A 17649-nucleotide genomic window follows, 5' to 3' on the forward strand; every position below is an offset into this window, starting at 1 on the left:
CTCCAACTGGGACTATGCCATCTCCCTCTGTGCCTGGCTCAAGTCAGCCAGCACCCCGGCAATGCCGCCAATACCCTTAGCTATTAACCGCTGTGACTGGGCCACGCTCTGGAGCGCTCCTGCAATGTTCAGGTAACCCTGGTACATGGCTGCCTGTGACAGGGCAGCCCTGCCCTATGCCTTGGCCAACGGCTACACAGAGTGGCCTAGGCCTTGGACATCCTGACTCATGGCCAATACCTTCGCCCCCAAGGCCTCCACTCCAGACACCACCCTCCGGGCGATGTTGGCCTGGGTGACATGCATGGTCGGCACAACTTCCTGCCCCTGCAGGCGGTTGGACGCCTCGAATTGCACCTATAGGCGCTGGATGGTTGCTGACGACCCCTCATGCAGTTCCTGGCTCTGCGACTGAATCTCCATTATCGATGCCCTTTCCAGAAGCCCAAAACCCTTCTGGATGGCAGCTAGTCCCTGGTGTCAGCCCCCCGCCCCCCCAAGGTGGAGGGTGGGGGTGGTGGAGTGTTGGTGGTGGAATGAGGGTGTGGTGATGATGTGCAGGTGGGGGTGGTGACACATGTCATGAGAAACTGCAACTCAGCGGGGTCTGACTTGCTCACCAGATGCTGATCGCCTCGGTGACAGCCCTCTCTCCGAGCCCAGCAACCAGGTCCAGTCCCCGCTGCTCCACTGCGGTGAGGGGCTGCATATCCGGTTGTCCCCTTCCAGTCTTTCTTCTCTCCTGGCCGTTGTGGCCCGCTTTGTACCTGGCAGGGCGAGACAGTAAGTGCACAATGCGAGGCAGTCGTATGTATGCAGCACGGGTGGGTAACTGGCGGCCTTCGTTGCCATGGCTACCGGTATGGCTGCTTGCATGTAGTACAGAGTGGGAAGCGAGCACTGGTGGCAGATGGGGGTGGTCGCCCTTCGGTTGGGTGGGGGTGTGGGGTTACGGACCCCCCCCCGGGTTTGGTCCCAGGGGCACCATGCTGGCTACTCTCCCTGAGGAGATCGTGCAGTTTTTTGCGGCATTATTCTGGTCCTGGCAGTGGGGCTCATGGCCTCTGCCACCTGCACCCAGGCCTGGTAAATGACAGCCAGTGGCAGCCTCCTTCACACTCTGGGGTACAGGGTAACCTCTCCTACGCCTAGCAGGGTCTCAAGCTCTGCTTTGCGAACTGGGATGCCACTCTCTGTGTTGTCATCTTGTTGGCTGGGATGAGTATGTGGGGAGTGGAGTGCTAATATTCAACTCCAGCTTGTCAGCCTCTCGAGTGTCAATCCCTACTCTAGCGTGTCGCACACCGTTTTTCATTGGAATCGATCGTGTTCCACGTGGTGCCAGTGCTAGCCCATGAGTGGTTGTTGAATTGATCCGGGAGGTGCGCCAATCCTGCTGTCATAGAAGTCCACTGATTCTGTCCCGTCGTCAATACTTAGTCTCTGAAACAGAGAATCCCACCCTGTGGCTATTGTGTGAAGTGCTTTGTGTCATATGCACAAGTGTTGGAAATGTCAGTGGATTCTGGGAAATGATGTTATTCTTTGCTCTTTTTCTCCCACTCTCCCTGCCATACCCTGGATACTAAAGGTTTGTCATTCCAACAAGAATCCCAGCTCCGCCCGAATTTGCCATGATATTTGGAATCATTACACTTCAATTACTTGGGTGCAACACAAACTTGAATGTGATGGATAAGAGATTTGTGTTAGAGATACTATTTATTCTGCCGCCGGCCAAGTACACCACCAGCCCGGTAGTGGTGGCGACCCTGCGGATATGGGGCCAGTGGAGGAGGCATGTGGGGGAGATGGGGGCGTCTGTCTAGGCGCCAATCTGCGACAACCATCGGTTTGCCCCCGGCAGTATGGATGGGGGGTTCCGAGTATGGCGGCGAGCAGGGGCGGGAAGGGTGGGTGATATGTTCCTGGAAGGGAGCTTCGCGAGTTTGAGGAGCTTGGAGGAGAAATTTGGGTTGGTAAGGGGAAATGATTTTGGATACCTACAGTTGCGGGACTTTGTTCGTAGACAGGTCCCATCTTTCCCGCGCCTCCCGCCAATGGGGATCCTCGACAGAATAGTCTCTAGGAGGGAAGAAGGGGAGGGCAGAGTCTCGGGTATATATAAGGTGCTCAGGAGGGAGGAAGGGTCCCAGACAGAGGAACTGAAACTTAAATGGGAGGAGGAGCTAGGCGGGGAAATGGAGGATGGGCTGTGGGCAGAGGCCCTGAGTAGGGTCAATTCGACCGCGACATGTGCTAGGCTCGGGCTGATCCAATTTAAGGTCGTTCACTGGGCCCATATGACGGTGGCTCGGATGAGCAAATTTTTCGGGATAGAGGACAAATGCGCTAGGTGCGCGGGAGGACCAGCGAACCATGTTCACATGTTTTGGGCATGCCCTGAGCTGAGGGGGTACTGGGAGGGATTTGCGGGGGCCATGTCCCAGGTGCTAAAAACAAGGGTGGTGATGAGTCCAGGGGTGGCAATTTTTGGGGTTTCGGAAGACCCGGGAGTTCAGGGGGAGAAAGAGGCCGATGTGTTGGCCTTTGCTTCCCTGATAGCCCGGCGACGAATATTATTGGCGTGGAGGGACTCAAAGCCCCCGAGGACTGAGTGGTGGCTTGCGGACATGTCGATTTTCCTGGGGTGGAAAAAATTAAGTTCGCCTTGAGGGGATCTGTGCAGGGGTTCACCTGGAGGTGGCAACCATTTATTGACTTCTTTGCGGCAGAGTGAGCGTCAGCAGGGGGGAGGGGGGGAGGGGGGGTAGAGTAGAGTAGGAGGGAAAATATGGCGGGTAGTACCGGGGGGAGGGGAGCGGGCTTGTGCAATATGTTACGATGGAAATATTGAAAGTACGTGGATGTTTGCACATTTTTGCCTTTTTTGCTTTCTTTCTGATGATGTCAGTAACTGTTTATAAAGCCAAGATCTACCTCAATAGAATTGTTTATTTAAAAAAAAAAGAGATACTATTTATTGTAACACAGAAAATTTTATTTTTATTTCCATTCTCAGTTTACTGATTGATTTGGCACTCGTTCAATTGTGATTTGCCATAAACTCAGATTTTATATTCATAAAACATCTGAATATAAGGTGTAATATCACAGTATGATAAAAACATCCAGGATTCAGTATACCATTTTCACGATCATAAAATAAGCATTTAAATCTCATGCAAAATGTGTACATTTTTAGGGTCTATAACTATGAGCCTTTGACATCGTTGAAAAATCTACGAGCAAATTGCTATGGAAAATATGTTTCTCTGCGTGGAACAGTTGTCCGTGTCAGCAACGTCAAACCTTTCTGCACCAGAATGGCCTTTAAATGTAATACATGTGGAGATACTCAGAGTCTACCTCTTCCTGATGGAAAATACACACTCCCTACAAAGGTATTATGCTATCATGATGGAGAGAAACAAAAGTTTAGAATTATTTGAGGAAACTAAGTTCAATTTCTTTTTAAAGTGTTCAGTGCCAGATTGTCGCAGTCGATCCTTTACACCGAATAGAAGCTCTCCATTAACAGTTACTGTAGACTGGCAATCTATCAAGTAAGTGAACTTTTGATTAAAAACCGTTGCATTTTCTTTATATTTAAAAAATATATTATTCCGTTCAGCTGACCAGAAAGGCCTGACCTTTGCATTGTGGTTCTATTTGGTGCTTTCAATAGGGGAGTTATCAGTACTTGTTTAAGACTATTATACCATGTTTCTAATGTGTGCAGGGATTACAAGGAAAATTCATAGCTCAGAAGATCTGAAATAGTTGATGCTTAAATGGGATGATCCATCTCTGCCTCCTCCTGAGGTCTCCAACATCATGGATGCATAGAGATAGGAGCAAGAGGAGGCCTCTTGGCCCTTCGAGCCTGCTCTGCCATTTATCACGATCATGGCTGATCATTCAACTCAATGGCCTAATCTTGCTTTCTTCCCATAACCTTTGATCCCATTCGCCCCAAGTGCTATGGATACATAGAAGATAGGAGCAATACATAGAAGATAGGATTCAATTGCTAATTCGATTCACACCATTTGATATCAAGAAAACTGAGGACCTTTGCTTCAGAATTAAATGCACCCCTTGCTCGGCTGTTCCTGTACAATACAATGCTAGCATCTACATGACAATATGAAAAAGTGCCCATGTATTTCCTGTTTACAAAATCAATACAAATCCAAACCTGCCAATTACCATATCAATCCACTCTCGATCATCATCAGTGATGGCAGGTGTCACTGATGGTGTTATCAAACAAACTTGTATAGCGATAACCTCACGGAGGCTCGCTTTGGGTTCCACTACTGCCAGTCCACTCGACCTCATTAAAACCTTGGTCTGAACATGGACAAAAGAGCTTAACTCTAGAGGTGAGACGAGATGGACTGCCCTTGACATCAAGGCATCATTTGACCAAGTATGGTACCAAGGAGTCCTAGCAAAATTGGAGTCAATGGGAATTAGGGGGAAACTCAGTCCACTGTTTGGAGTCATACTTAATTCAAAAGAAGATGGTTTTGGTTGTTGAAGGCCAATCATTTCAGTCCCAAGACATCGCTTTCACCTCCTCCCGCACCAAAGCCTAAATATAATTTACTAGATACAACAGTGTGATGGATACTTTGCACTTGCCTGGATGAGTACAGCCCCAGTAACACTCAGGAAGCTCAACATAATTCAGGACAAAGCAGCCTACTTAATTGGTACTCCATCCACCGTCTGAACCATTCACTCCCTCTACCAGTGGCATGGAGTAGCAGCTGTGTATACCATCTGTATGATAAATATGGGCAATTTTTCATATTGTCATGTAGATTCTAGCATTGTATTGTATAGGAACAGCCGGGCAAGGGGTGTAATTAATTCTGGAGCACAAGTCCTGAACTGTATGATGCACCACAGCAGCTTGCCAAGGCTCCTTCAACAGCAACTTCCAAACCTGCGACCGTTACCACTTAGAAGATAAAGGCATCAGGCACATGGAAATATCACCTGCAAGTTTCTCTCCAAGTCACACACCATCCTGACTTGGATAATATCACCGTTCCTTCACCATTGTTGCATCAAAAACGTTGAACTCTCTTCTTATGGGTGTAACTACACCAGACAGACTGTGGTTCAAAAGGCTCACCACTACTTTCAATTGGGAATGGGACTGTAAAAGTTTGAATACTCATCTACCCACTGCAGTAGCTTCAGTGATGTAAAGATTCAGTATTTGTACCTGTACCTAGAAAATTGCAGTTTGTAGTTGAGAGGCTGTAGAACTGATGGGTCTCAACAGTACGTTTATTTTTAAGATACAAGAACGAACTTGGTTTTGCTACACGCAAATGTTTTAATGTGGAACGGTCTTTTCACATTTGGGTGAAGTAGTATATCTGCTTGGATTTTTTTTTTCCAGATTACAGGAGCTTGCATCAGATGATAAAAGAGAGGCTGGAAGAATCCCTCGAACTATAGAATGTGAGCTTATCCAAGACTTGGTTGACAGTTGTGTTCCAGGAGATATGGTAACTGTCACAGGAATTGTCAAGGTGGTAAACAGTAGTGAAGGTATGACCATAGTTTGCTCAAATGGAACACGTTTTGTTTGCTGGCCAGGATATTTGCAACAACTACTAAATGTCTCTGTGACAACTTTGTTTCAATTTCAACTACCTCTGACTTCCATCACCTTGGCCTGTATTATAGATCTTCATCTCTTTTCCTCTATCTTTCATATCCAGAGAATAAAAATATGGAACTAGTTTAAAAGAGTTGAAATGAGTACATTGCGGAATAAGTATTGTTATCCATGCATGAATCTATAACATATCTCAAAGCTCAGGCCACGTTGGTTTTTATGACTAATTTCCACTGCCATTTTGAGCCTTCACCGGGCATGTTTCTAATGATGGAGATTACTGATGTGTCCTGGAGTGGTTATACTAGTGTACCTAGAAGCTACCACTTCACATCAATGTGTATGCTGATGTACCAAGCCAAGAAAAGATAAGTAAAATACTGTGGATGCTGGAATTTGTCAGACTCAAACTGTTGGCTCTGATTTTCTCCCTACGGATGCTGCCAGACTTGCGGAGCTTTTCCAGCGTTCACTGTTCCTGTCCAAGAAAATATAATCCTAGCTGGGTGCTGCTGTGCTACATTTATATTGGAAAATTGATCAATCGTGTTTTTAAAAATTCATTTTTATGGGTTGTGGTGTTACTGGCTAGGCCAGCACTTATTGCCCAGTAAGTCATCATGTGGTCAGATCCTTCCAATCTTTCCTGAAGCACTGAGATGTGTTGCAACTTTTCAACCTGTTCTACTCCATGCTATGCATGTATCCAGTATTATTTAGTTTTCACATGATTTAAAAATAAAATAGATCTGCGCTACATGTGATAACTATGAATGTCAGCACCTTCTCTGAACCAAAAGAAGTGATTGGGACTGATGTGCTACCGACTGAGCCTTAATCATGGCATATTCCAGGAGAATTACTGATCTGTTAATTGACATCCTTGAGTTGGTTACAAAGTCACTCTCCTAGAGCATTTGAAATTTACGGTTAAATCACACCCATGAGCGCATTTGGGCTACTGTCAAATTTTTCAGGGCTGTTATTTTTTAAAATAGCCATCTGAAAGGAGTGTAGGCCTCTCTTTCCGATACTGAAATGCATGTCATGCACTCATTTTGTGACCCTTTTGTGAAGTTTGTTGTCTATAATCTGACCTTGTATTGTAACGAACTTTCTTTTTAACATGCACCACAATGTGGAGCTGGAAAGTTTCCATGTTGCTGCCTAAATTGGAGAGCAGCAACGTGGTAAACTATCACCAGAGGCACAACATGTGCTGGCAGTTTGTCATGGTTATAAAAATGGCCACTGGGACCCAATTACTGTTGACCCTTGGGGTCTTCTTACTCAGGTGCCCATGAGAAGCTTTCAGTTCTGTGCCTGAAAACAAGCCATAACATATTCTTAACCTGGCCGTTTCCTCTGATTAATGCCATGGAAGGTCCACTGGTTCTCTGCATTTCAGCTGTATTGTGTTTATATACTATATCTATTCATTATTCTGCTCTACTTGACATTTTAGGGAAGACTAAAAACAAAGATGACAAGTGCATGTTTTTTTTTGTACATTGAGGCCAACTCCATCAGTAACAGTAAAGGACGGAGGAATATGAGTTCTGAAGAGGGGTCTGGTCATACAACCTCCATGGAGTTTACACTTAAAGAGCTTTATGCAATTCAAGAGATTCAGGCTGAGGAAAATCTGCTCAAGTTATTTGTCAAGTATGTTATACCCTAATAATTTAAAATTGATGTTCGATATAATTTTGAAAGACAACTACAGATCTTGATTTGTTTTGCAGCTCATTGTGTCCTGCTATATATGGTCATGAGGTGAGTGTCGTGCCAGAGTAAGAAAGTTATCATTAATTTGTAAATGACTGATAATACAAATTTTTTGGTGCTTGCTTAATTTTGTCTTGTAAAATAAAAGCTTTCGGTAATGGGTTGCTTTCTTCATAGCTTGTCAAAGCAGGATTGGCACTGGCACTCTTTGGAGGCTGCCAAAAATACGTGGATGATCAAAATCGCATTCCCATCCGAGGTGATCCTCACGTCCTCATAGTTGGTGATCCTGGACTTGGAAAGAGTCAAATGTTGCAGGCAAGTGATATTTATCACATGTAACAAAAAACCTCCTTTTATAGGCAGAATGTAAGGATTTAAAAACTTGAACAAATCATTTTTTTGTTTGAAAAAAATGTCTTTGATATTTTTTCCTGTTAGTTGTGGATTGTTACTTAGGGAAGCAGGGTGTCAACTAGCCTCTCTATTTTGCTCAAGTGACTAGTGTTTTGTGAAATAGAAACTGAAAAATGCTGGAAAAGCTCAGCAAGTCTGGCAGCATCTGAGGAGAGAGAAACAGAGTTAACATTTTGAGTCCGTATGACTCTTCTTCAGAGTGTTGGCAAATTTAGAGCATGGAAGACATCTAATTGAGTATCCAAATGCATAGAATTGGCATCCGTACAGTGGAGAGTGGCAGGGACCCTGTCAATAAAATTTCTTCCATTGCTGTGCAAAGCCCAATACCTGACTGCCTGTCTACCCTCCTGAATTTCACATTGTGGGAACTAGACAGCATCACATTATGAGGATCTTGGTGCTTTCTACAAGTGAGCTTAGTTCAGTTCCACAGGATAATGTTACACTTTCCAATTGCGTCAGAATTAGCCAAACCTGCTCCTGATGTTGGATGTAGTGGGCAAACTTGGGACTGTTAGAAAAAAGAATATGTTCTATCCTGGAAGTGCATTCTTCGTCCCCACTATGACTGCATTCTTGACTTCGCCTATGAAACAAAACTTAACAATTATGCCTTTTGATGCTTTATATGAATTGCATCCACCACTAAAATAAACATATTACTTATGAATGTGCTGAATGTGTAATGCTAACATCCGAGTAATTTCAAGGTCTTTGTTTTTGGGCAGCATGGTGGCACAGTGGTTAGCACTGCTACCTCACAGCGCCAGGGACTGGCGTTCAATTCTGGCCTTGGGTGACTGTGTGGAGTTTGCACGTTCGCCCCATGTCTGCATGAGTTTCCTCCCACAGTCCAAAATGTGCGGTTTAGGTAGGGTTACAGGAATAGGGTGGGGGAATGGGCCTAGGTAGGGGTGCTCTTTCAGAGGGTCGGTGCAGACTCGATGGGCTGAATGGCCTCCTGCACTGTAGGAATTCTATGGATGAAAAATGCTGAATTCTGCTGGGTAAAAGGTAATTGTATTTTTAAGAAAGAGCATCAATGAACAAAGTTGTGATTTATATACTAATCTTGTGGATTAACTCATTAAATAAGAGGATTGTCAGCAACAGTGAAATATAAATCTGTATTTCACGCAACTCCTAATACTCATTTGTGATTCCTTCCATTTTAGGCAGACATTTCCTGTGGGATAAAATTTTCCTGAAATAATTATAGATAGTGATTATGTTTGAATTAATGTGTAGTCCATTTAATTGAGAATGTGACGTAAAGGAGAGAGAAGGTACTGTAAAATATTAAATGTGTAACCAGCACTCAGCATTTAATATCGTATTTGATTTTCAAAAGACATTGGTTGCATGTTTGATCTTTTGCTTCTACTTATTGTTGCCTTCAAAAACATGGTGCTAATTATGCAGTTTGGAGATAAGTGTATTTAGCTATATTTCATGCTGAAGTGTCCACGTACAATTTTATTTTTAGGCAGTGTGTAATATTGCCCCACGAGGAGTATATGTCTGTGGTAATACCACCACCAGTTCTGGACTTACTGTAACTTTATCAAGGGACAGTGGATCGGGAGATTTTGCACTGGAAGCAGGAGCCCTTGTACTGGGCGATCAAGGTAATCCATAGATTTATTATATGGTGATGACATGCATAGTTAATTAACACTGTCATCAACTACAAAGTACATGTATCTTGAGAGTATTGCTGACTATTCAATTGACTGTCAATTCAAAGTGCCATGGAGCAGCTGACTAGGATTCAGGCACTCTTTACCACAGTTGGTTTATCACAAAGGGATAGTTGGGTGGTAATTACATTTTCAGAAAATAACAACTCTGGTATGCTCATAAATGTACATTTGCAAATGGAACATTTGGCAGTGGGATCTTTTTTGAACCCACGGCATTGGTTAATTTCAAACTATTATAAGGTATGAGTCAGGCTTGCCTTTTGTTATTGCAGATCATCGTATTAAACCCCTCAAGTCAGGTATTGGTATTGTATGTTCTGAAATCTATTCCCAACAAGCTATGTATTCTTTGTCATTGCATTAATTCTTATTCTTTGACTATTTGTTCCTTTTTTTAATGTATACATTGCCCCCACCCATCCCCAAAGTAGTTGGTATCAGGTCCATTGGTTTTCTTGTTGTAATGATGCCCTGACTTGGATATAGAAAGTACAATTTTTCAAGTTTGCGGATATTACGAAACTTGGCAATGCAGTAAATAATGAGCAGGATAGAAGCAGACTTCAGGGGATATGGACAAACTGGTGAAATGGACAGGCACAGGTCAGATACAATTTAATGTGGGTAAGTACGAACTGATGCATTTTAGGAGGGACAACCTGGAGAGGCAACTTAATGCAAATAGTACTATTTTGAAAGGGTACAAGAACAAATTCTTGAAGGTGGCAGTGCAAGTTGATGAGGTGGTCTGAGAGGTTATGGGAACTGTGCATTGAATGCAGAAAAAAGAAAGTCATGCAAATCACTAGTTCTGCCTGGGTCTGTTTTTCTTAGAAAGGAAAGAATTGGCAAAGGACCAGAGGGGAAAAAAGGAAATTTCTTTCACAAAGACTAATTCTGTCCTCAAAATCTACCCTGACATTGCTCCTCCATCAGTGGCTTTGGCTTCAGCTGCTAAGGTCCCAAGCTCTGGAATTCCCTCCTTAAACCTCTCTGCACCTCTTCCCCTCTTTTCAACTTTAAGATGCTCCCTAAAACCTACCTCCTCGTTTAAGTTTTTGGTCATCTGCCTTCATATTTCCTTGTGCGACTTTGTGTCAAATTCTGCTTTATGGTGCTCCTGTAAAGTGCCTGGGGATGTTAAAGCTGCTATATGACACCAGTGTTGTTGAATTCTGAAGTGCACTGCCTGAAGGAGTGACGGAATCTAATTTCATAGGAGATTTCAAAAGGCAATTGGGCAGCATGGTAGCACAGTGGTTAGCACTGTTGCTTCACAGCACCAGGGTCCCAGGTTTGATTTCCGGCTTAGGTCACTGTCTGTGCGGAGTCTGCACTTTCTCCCTGTGTCTGCGTGGATTTTCTCCGGGTGCTCCGGTTTCCTCCCACAAGTCCCGAAAGACGTGCTGTTAGGTCATTTGGAGATTCTGAATTCTTCCTCCGTGTGCCTGAACAGGCACCGGAATGTGGCGACTAGGGGATTTTCACAGTAACTTAATTGCAGTGTTAACGTGACAATAAAGATTATTATGTTACATGCACATGAAGTTGACAGATTTGCAGGGTTATGGGGAAAAAGCTGGATAAATTGAAAAGACCTTTCTAAGGAGACAGTACAGGCACAGTAGCTGAATAGCCTCTTTCAGAGCTGTGAGATTCTACGTCAGCTCACCATTTATGTATAGGAGTGAAGATTTGGCCCCTTTTCACCGGAAGGATGAGGTGCTCCTTGTTTGGAATATAATTAGTTTCTGTATTTAATTGTTACTCAAATTGTAACTTCAGCTTGTGCTCTTTTTCCAGCTTATCCGAAAGCATTGGCATCAGTGTTACTTTGGAATTATTCCTTATTCAGAAAGCGCTAGAATTACTGATTTATTTTGGTAGAATTGATATTTCTGTATTATAATCCTGGAAGTGTGCTCTCTCTCTCTCTCTCTTCCCCACCCCCTCTCCCCCGGACCTATTTCAGGCATTTGTTGTATTGATGAATTTGATAAAATGGGAAACCAGCACCAAGCCTTGCTGGAAGCCATGGAGCAACAGAGTATCAGTCTAGCCAAAGCTGGAATTGTTTGCAGTTTGCCAGCCAGAACTTCAATTCTTGCAGCTGCTAATCCAGTTGGAGGCCACTACAGTAAAGCTAAAACAGTCTCTGAGAACTTAAAGTAAGTTGTGCTTGTATAATTAACACTGATTATTTTTCTGTTTTAGCAGTTCAGGTAATACGAAAAGACAGAAACTCACGGTCTGGTGGTTGTGCTCCCAAAAGTCCGCATTATTTAATAGCAGGTCTATTTCTCTCTTTGATTTGTCTCACAGTCAATTTCCTGTATCAGCTGCACTGTCAAATGGACACGGCCACTTTAACATAGAATTTAGAGGAAGAGAGAATGTTAAATAGCATGGAAATAATCGAAAGTCAGTATTTAAAACTTTTCAATGGGAGTTATTTTTTAGGTGTTAGAGGCTGGAAGTCAATTTTTAAAAATTAAGAAATCCAATAGACTATTAATTCAACATAAATTCTCAAACTTCTCTGAAGCCATTCATCATAGTTTTTAATTGGCTTGCAAAGCACATCCATCGATAATTATATTTCTTCCAGTAAGGTGGAATATTAAATAATGTATTGCTGACCTGTATGAATTGTAGGCTATACAATTTCTACAGGATGAAATTAATACAGAAAAACCTTAGGAACAAACAGTAATATTCACATGTCAGGTAGGTTTCATTATTTATGTTTACTGTTTCAGAATGGGAAGTGCCCTACTTTCAAGATTTGATTTGGTGTTTATTCTGCTTGATACTCCAAATGAAGATCATGACAACCTTCTCTCAGAACATGTCATGGCTTTGCATGCTGGGAAGAAAGCAACCTTGAGCAGTGCCACAGTTTTGCGTCAAAGCACACAAGACAATAATGTGTCAGTACTTGAAATTGCTTCAGACAAACCATTATCAGAAAGATTAAAGGTACAGATATGTGAAGTAATGGTGAAATAGTGAAACTAGATATAGTTTGTGTGAATGTATAATTAATGTATTTCCTAATATGTTTATAATCGTGAAAAAGACAGCATCTTGCCAGTAATAAAAACAGAAAATGCTGAAAAGACTCGGCAGGTCTGGCAGCAACTATAGAAAGAGAAACGGGGTTAAAATTTCAAGTCTGCAAGACTCTTCGGAACTGAAGAGAGGCAGAAATGCAATGGTTTATATACTTGGAGAAGAGGGTGGAGAAGGTGGAGCAGAATAGAAGTCAGGGATACGTGAGAGCTGAGGAGAGATTGGCAAAGATGTCATGGACTTAAGACTACATACTGCTACCCAAAAGCAGAATACTGCTGCTGTATTTGCCCCTGGAGCAGCCACACAAACATAAAATCATAGACTTTCCAGTGCAGAAGGAGGCCATTAGGCCCATCGAGTCTGCACCGGCCCTTGGAAAGAGCACCCTACTTAAGCCCGTGCCCTATCCCTGTAAACCAGTAGCCCCACCTAATATGGTAGATATCACCTCTAGAAGCCCTGAGGATTAATTCTGGGACGTTGAGACCAATGCAGCTCAAGTGGTTTCTCATGCTAGTACATATTGAACCTCCTGAAGGCAGCAGGGAAAACGTCCCCCAACCTCTGATGGCACACCTCCTGGTTGATGGCAAACATCACCAACTGTAACTTGGTAACTGACCCAAGTGAAGTCCCAGGTTTCAACCTTTCACAGAACATGCGGCAACCCTCAACCATGTGAGGTAGGACATGGAAGATGTGGACACAAACTCTGCAACTGGTACATGAGGAACAGCTCAAATTGTGACCCTGCCCATCCAAGTCAGACCACCGCCCACCTGCTGAACATCTGCCTGACAGATCCATTCTTGATGGCATCACAACCACTCACTGCCATCAGCTGAAGCCATTGAATATGTTGCTAATCGCAACATCAAACTATAACTGCTTCCCCAGCAAACAGATAATAAACCCCTACACTGAAATATTTTTGCATGTTCCCATAAACAAGAATCAGATGAATTCATAAAATTGGGAAAGCTTCAGGAGACCTGGAGAACTTTGGGATGTTCTGAGGACTCATTTCCATCAAGGACGGTCAGCTCAGCACTTTGCTTTACCGCAGGCCCACTGATAACCTCAATGCTCCACTTCTCCAGCTTCCACCCTAAACACGTTAAAGAAGCCATCCCCTATGGACAAGCCCTCCGTATACACAGAATCTGCTCAGACGAAGAGGAGCGCAACAGATATCTACAGACGCTGAAAAATGCCCTTGTACGAACGGGATATGGTGCTGAACACTTCGATCGAAAGTTCCAGCACGCCACAGCAAAAAAACCACAGCACCGACCTCCTCGGAAGACAAACACGGAACACAACTGACAGAGCACCCTTTGTCGTCCAGTACTTCTCCGGAGCAGAAAAACTACGACATCTTCTTTGCAGCCTTCAACACGTCATTGATGAAGACAAACATCTTGCCAAGATCATTCCCGCACCCCCATCACTTGCCTTCAAACAACCTCGCACCCTCAAATGACCATTGCTTGCAGCAAACTACCCAGCCTTCAGAACAGCGACCACGACACCATACAACCCTGCCATGGCAATCTCTGCAAGATATGCCAGGTCATCGACATGGGTACCACCATTACACGTGAGAATACCACCCACCAGGTACGTGGTACATACTCATGTAACTGCCAACGCTGTCTACCTCGTACGTTGCAGAAAAGCATGTCCCGAGGCATGGTACGTTGGTGAGACCATGCAGACGCTGCAACAACGGATGAACGGACATTACACGACAATCGCCAGGCAGGAATGTTCCCTTCCAGTCAGGGAACGCTTTAGCAGTCAAGGGTATTCAGCCTCTGATCTTCGGGTAAGCGTTCTCCAGGTGGCCTTCAGGACAGTTGACAATGCAGAATCGCTGAGCAGAAACTTATAGCCAAGTTCCGCACACATGAGTACGGCCTCAACCGGGACCTTGGATTCATGTCGTATTACATTCACTCCACCATCTGTCCTGGGCTTGCAAAATCCTACCAACTGTCCTCGCTTGAGACAATTCACACCTCTTTAACCTGTGATTATCCCTCTTTCCACATGCTCCGTCTGGACCTGTAAAGACTTCATTACCTGCAAAGGCTCACATTCAGAGTATTGTCTTGCATCATTGACTTTGTCTATATATTTATGTTTCTGGAACCCACCTCTTCATTCACCTGAGGAAGGACTGTGCTCTAAAAGCTAGTGATTCAAAACAAGCCTGTTGGATTTTAACCTGCTGTTGTAAGACTTCTTACTGTGCTCACCCCAGTCCAACGCCGGCATCTCCACATCATGGAAATATTTTGTCATTCGTTTTAGCTGAGTCAAAATCCTGGAATTCCCTCCCTAACAGCACTGTGGTTGTACCTACACCAGACGAACTGCAGCATTTTAAGAAGGTGGCTCACTGCCAGCTTCTCGAGGGCTATTAAGGATGGGCAATAAATGCTGGCTTAGTCAACAATGGCCACATCATGTGAATGAATAAAAAAGTAATGGGAAATAGCAGAGATGTAGTAAATTGGACATGCATGTAATTGAATACAGGCATCTTATTTAAATTAATCAGTATGATTTTTAAGGCTCTACTAGACTCTAGCACAACTTTGACCTCAAAACAATATCTAAAAGCCTTGATATTTCTAAAATATTGCCATTTTCTTTTTAAAAAAAATATAAATTTAGAGTACCCATTTTTTTCCCCAATTCGGGGGCATTTTAGCGTGGCCAATCCACTTAACCTGCTCATCTTTGGGATGTGGGAGTGAGACCCACGCATTAACGGGGAGAATGTGCAAACTCCACACAGGCAGTGACCTGGGCTGGGATTGAGCCTGGATCCTTGGCTGCTGGAGGCAGCAGTGCGAACCACTGCGCCACCGTGCCGCCCAGACATTACCATAACAAACCAAAATCTAATAGTTTGTGTTCTCCAATGTATAATATTCTAAAGTAAAGTGTTTGTCTTTAAAAGGTTTTCCCTGGAGAAAACTTTGATCCTATACCTCATCAGTTACTAAGAAAATATGTTGGATATGCACGCCATTACGTCTGCCCAAAGTTAGCTGCTGAAGCGGCTCAAGTGCTTCAGGAGTTTTACTTGGAGCTGAGGAGACAAAACCAAGGTCCAGATAGCACTCCAATCACTACGAGACAGCTTGAGTCGCTGATAAGGCTTACAGAGGTAAATATGGATGTATTTGTTGAAACAATTTAAACCTGACCTATGTGGCCGTGATTAAAATGTCTGTCAGCATTGCTTCATGTTACTTACTTTTCCATTTTGTTCAAAAAGCAATACATGCTTGTGGACATTGTTCAAAGTAGACATTTATGACTCAATAGAGTACATTGAGTTATTCCATACTTTTTTGACTGAAATGTTTATTTGAGGGGAGCACAACTTGAAGAATCAGTCCTATGGTTTTGTGACTTGATTCTTTTGGGTGTAGTTGCCAGCAGAGAGAGTGAGTTGGAGAACTTATCTCACTAAAGCCATCAATCTTCCTGCATCCTCTCGCCACTCTTTGGGTCAGATGTATCTATCATCCTTCATATGGGAACAAGGTGACTCTTTGGTGAGAATGAATGACCTCAATGGCTCAGTTTGTGGTAACCTCACAAATTTCATTCCCTGGCCAAAGGTGTTCTTTCGATCTCCATCAATCTTGCCCTTGATCTGGGCACTAAATGCACAGAAGGACAGCCAAAACAGACTTAGTCCTTTTCTTTGGTGTAACACTTAACAATAGTTTTTACCTGTAGCAGAGCCGAATTCGGAAACTTGCTGTCCTCTGGGTAAACCTCCTGATCCAAACCTTTGAGGCACTGTGTTGAACCTTGAACTGACCTTCAAATCTCACATTTCAACTATTACAATGGGCACACATTTCTACCTCCATTCCTACCTCAACTCCATTCCTGCTGAAATAGTCACTTATGCCACAGTTTCCTTGAGAATTCTCCAAAGCTCTTCTTTCTGTCCTCCACTACTTGTAACTCATAAGCTCCATTTCTCTCATCCTTGTTCTTGATTTGAAAAATTGCGATACTTATTTTAAAATTCAGCCTGAGACTTTGCTTCATGTAACTTTTGTAATCTCAAGCTCTGTACCCTAAGCTGCATCTTTCATTCTTGATTCTGGTCTACTGAGTGAGTGTTCCTCCATCCCTTCCACCCCCATTCCAACATCTTCCACTGCATCCTCAATGAAATCTTTATCAGTCATTGCCCAATTCCCTGAAATTTTCTAATAAAACTTAATTTCTAGCCACCTTAAGAGCTTAAGGCAAGTTTGCTATGTTGGAGGACCTGGAGGAAGAGTACGAGCTGCCGAGGGAAAAACATTTTAGGTACCTGCAGGTCCGGAATTTCATGGGGAGAGAATTCTAAATTGCCCCTTAATTGGAAAAAATGAATTGAGTACACTAAATTTTAAAAATAAACACACACACAAGCACAAATGCCTCCAAAGTTCAATGTACTCACTCTCCTCCCAGTCCATTATCCCTCATAAACTCCATTTCCTCTTCTGCGTGTTGAAATAATACTCCTGCTTCTGGAAAGTCACACAGGCAGGTCGGGTACAGTACTCTGAACTTCATCCCCCTTTTAAAGAGGGCAGCCTTGACATGGTTAAGCCCGAACCTCCTCTTCGCCAGTTCTGCTCCCAGGTCCTGGTATACCCACAGCTTGTTCCCTTCCCAGGTGCTTTTCCTAGTCTGCCTTGCCCATTGGAGAATCATCTTCTTGTCCAGAAGCAGTGCAACTGCACCACCATCGCCTTTGGCCGCTCACCCGCCTGCTGCCTCCTCATCAGTGCCCTGTTGATCTTCAGGGGCCGGTCAAATTCCCCCTCCTCCATCAACTTCTCCAACATTTTGGCCACAGACCTGCCAGCCTCCGCACTTTCGATGCCTCTAGACACCCCCACGATCCTCAGATTTTGTCTTCTGGAGCGATTCCTCCACCTTCTGCTTCAGCTTCTTTTGGGTCTCCCACATCACCCCCACCTCAGCCACCAATGAAGCCAACTGCTCCGCGTCCTCTCCCACTGCCTCCTCCACTTTCTGGATCGCCTG

The 17649-nt window shown here is 43.8% G+C and overlaps 1 protein-coding gene and 1 long non-coding RNA gene across 2 annotated transcripts in view; one reads left to right on the plus strand and one right to left on the minus strand.

The window, feature by feature from the left end:
- mcm8 (minichromosome maintenance 8 homologous recombination repair factor) overlaps window positions 1–17649 on the plus strand; it is a 38953-nt gene that overhangs the window by 15992 nt on the left and 5312 nt on the right. Inside the window, 11 exon segments of the mRNA XM_038806235.1 lie at window positions 3206–3404; window positions 3481–3566; window positions 5423–5574; window positions 7110–7141; window positions 7143–7309; window positions 7390–7420; window positions 7550–7690; window positions 9279–9420; window positions 11468–11663; window positions 12255–12474; window positions 15542–15751. Of these exon segments, the coding sequence (XP_038662163.1) occupies window positions 3206–3404; window positions 3481–3566; window positions 5423–5574; window positions 7110–7141; window positions 7143–7309; window positions 7390–7420; window positions 7550–7690; window positions 9279–9420; window positions 11468–11663; window positions 12255–12474; window positions 15542–15751 (1576 nt within the window).
- Window positions 1–17649, minus strand: part of LOC119971124 — a 38998-nt gene that overhangs the window by 12597 nt on the left and 8752 nt on the right. The window contains exon 2 of the long non-coding RNA XR_005461750.1: window positions 11743–11859. This is a non-coding gene — a long non-coding RNA (uncharacterized LOC119971124). The remainder of the gene's footprint in view (window positions 1–11742; window positions 11860–17649) is intronic.

This window comes from Scyliorhinus canicula, chromosome 1, assembly GCF_902713615.1.
Source record: "Scyliorhinus canicula chromosome 1, sScyCan1.1, whole genome shotgun sequence".
NCBI classification, from domain to species: Eukaryota; Metazoa; Chordata; class Chondrichthyes; order Carcharhiniformes; family Scyliorhinidae; genus Scyliorhinus; species Scyliorhinus canicula.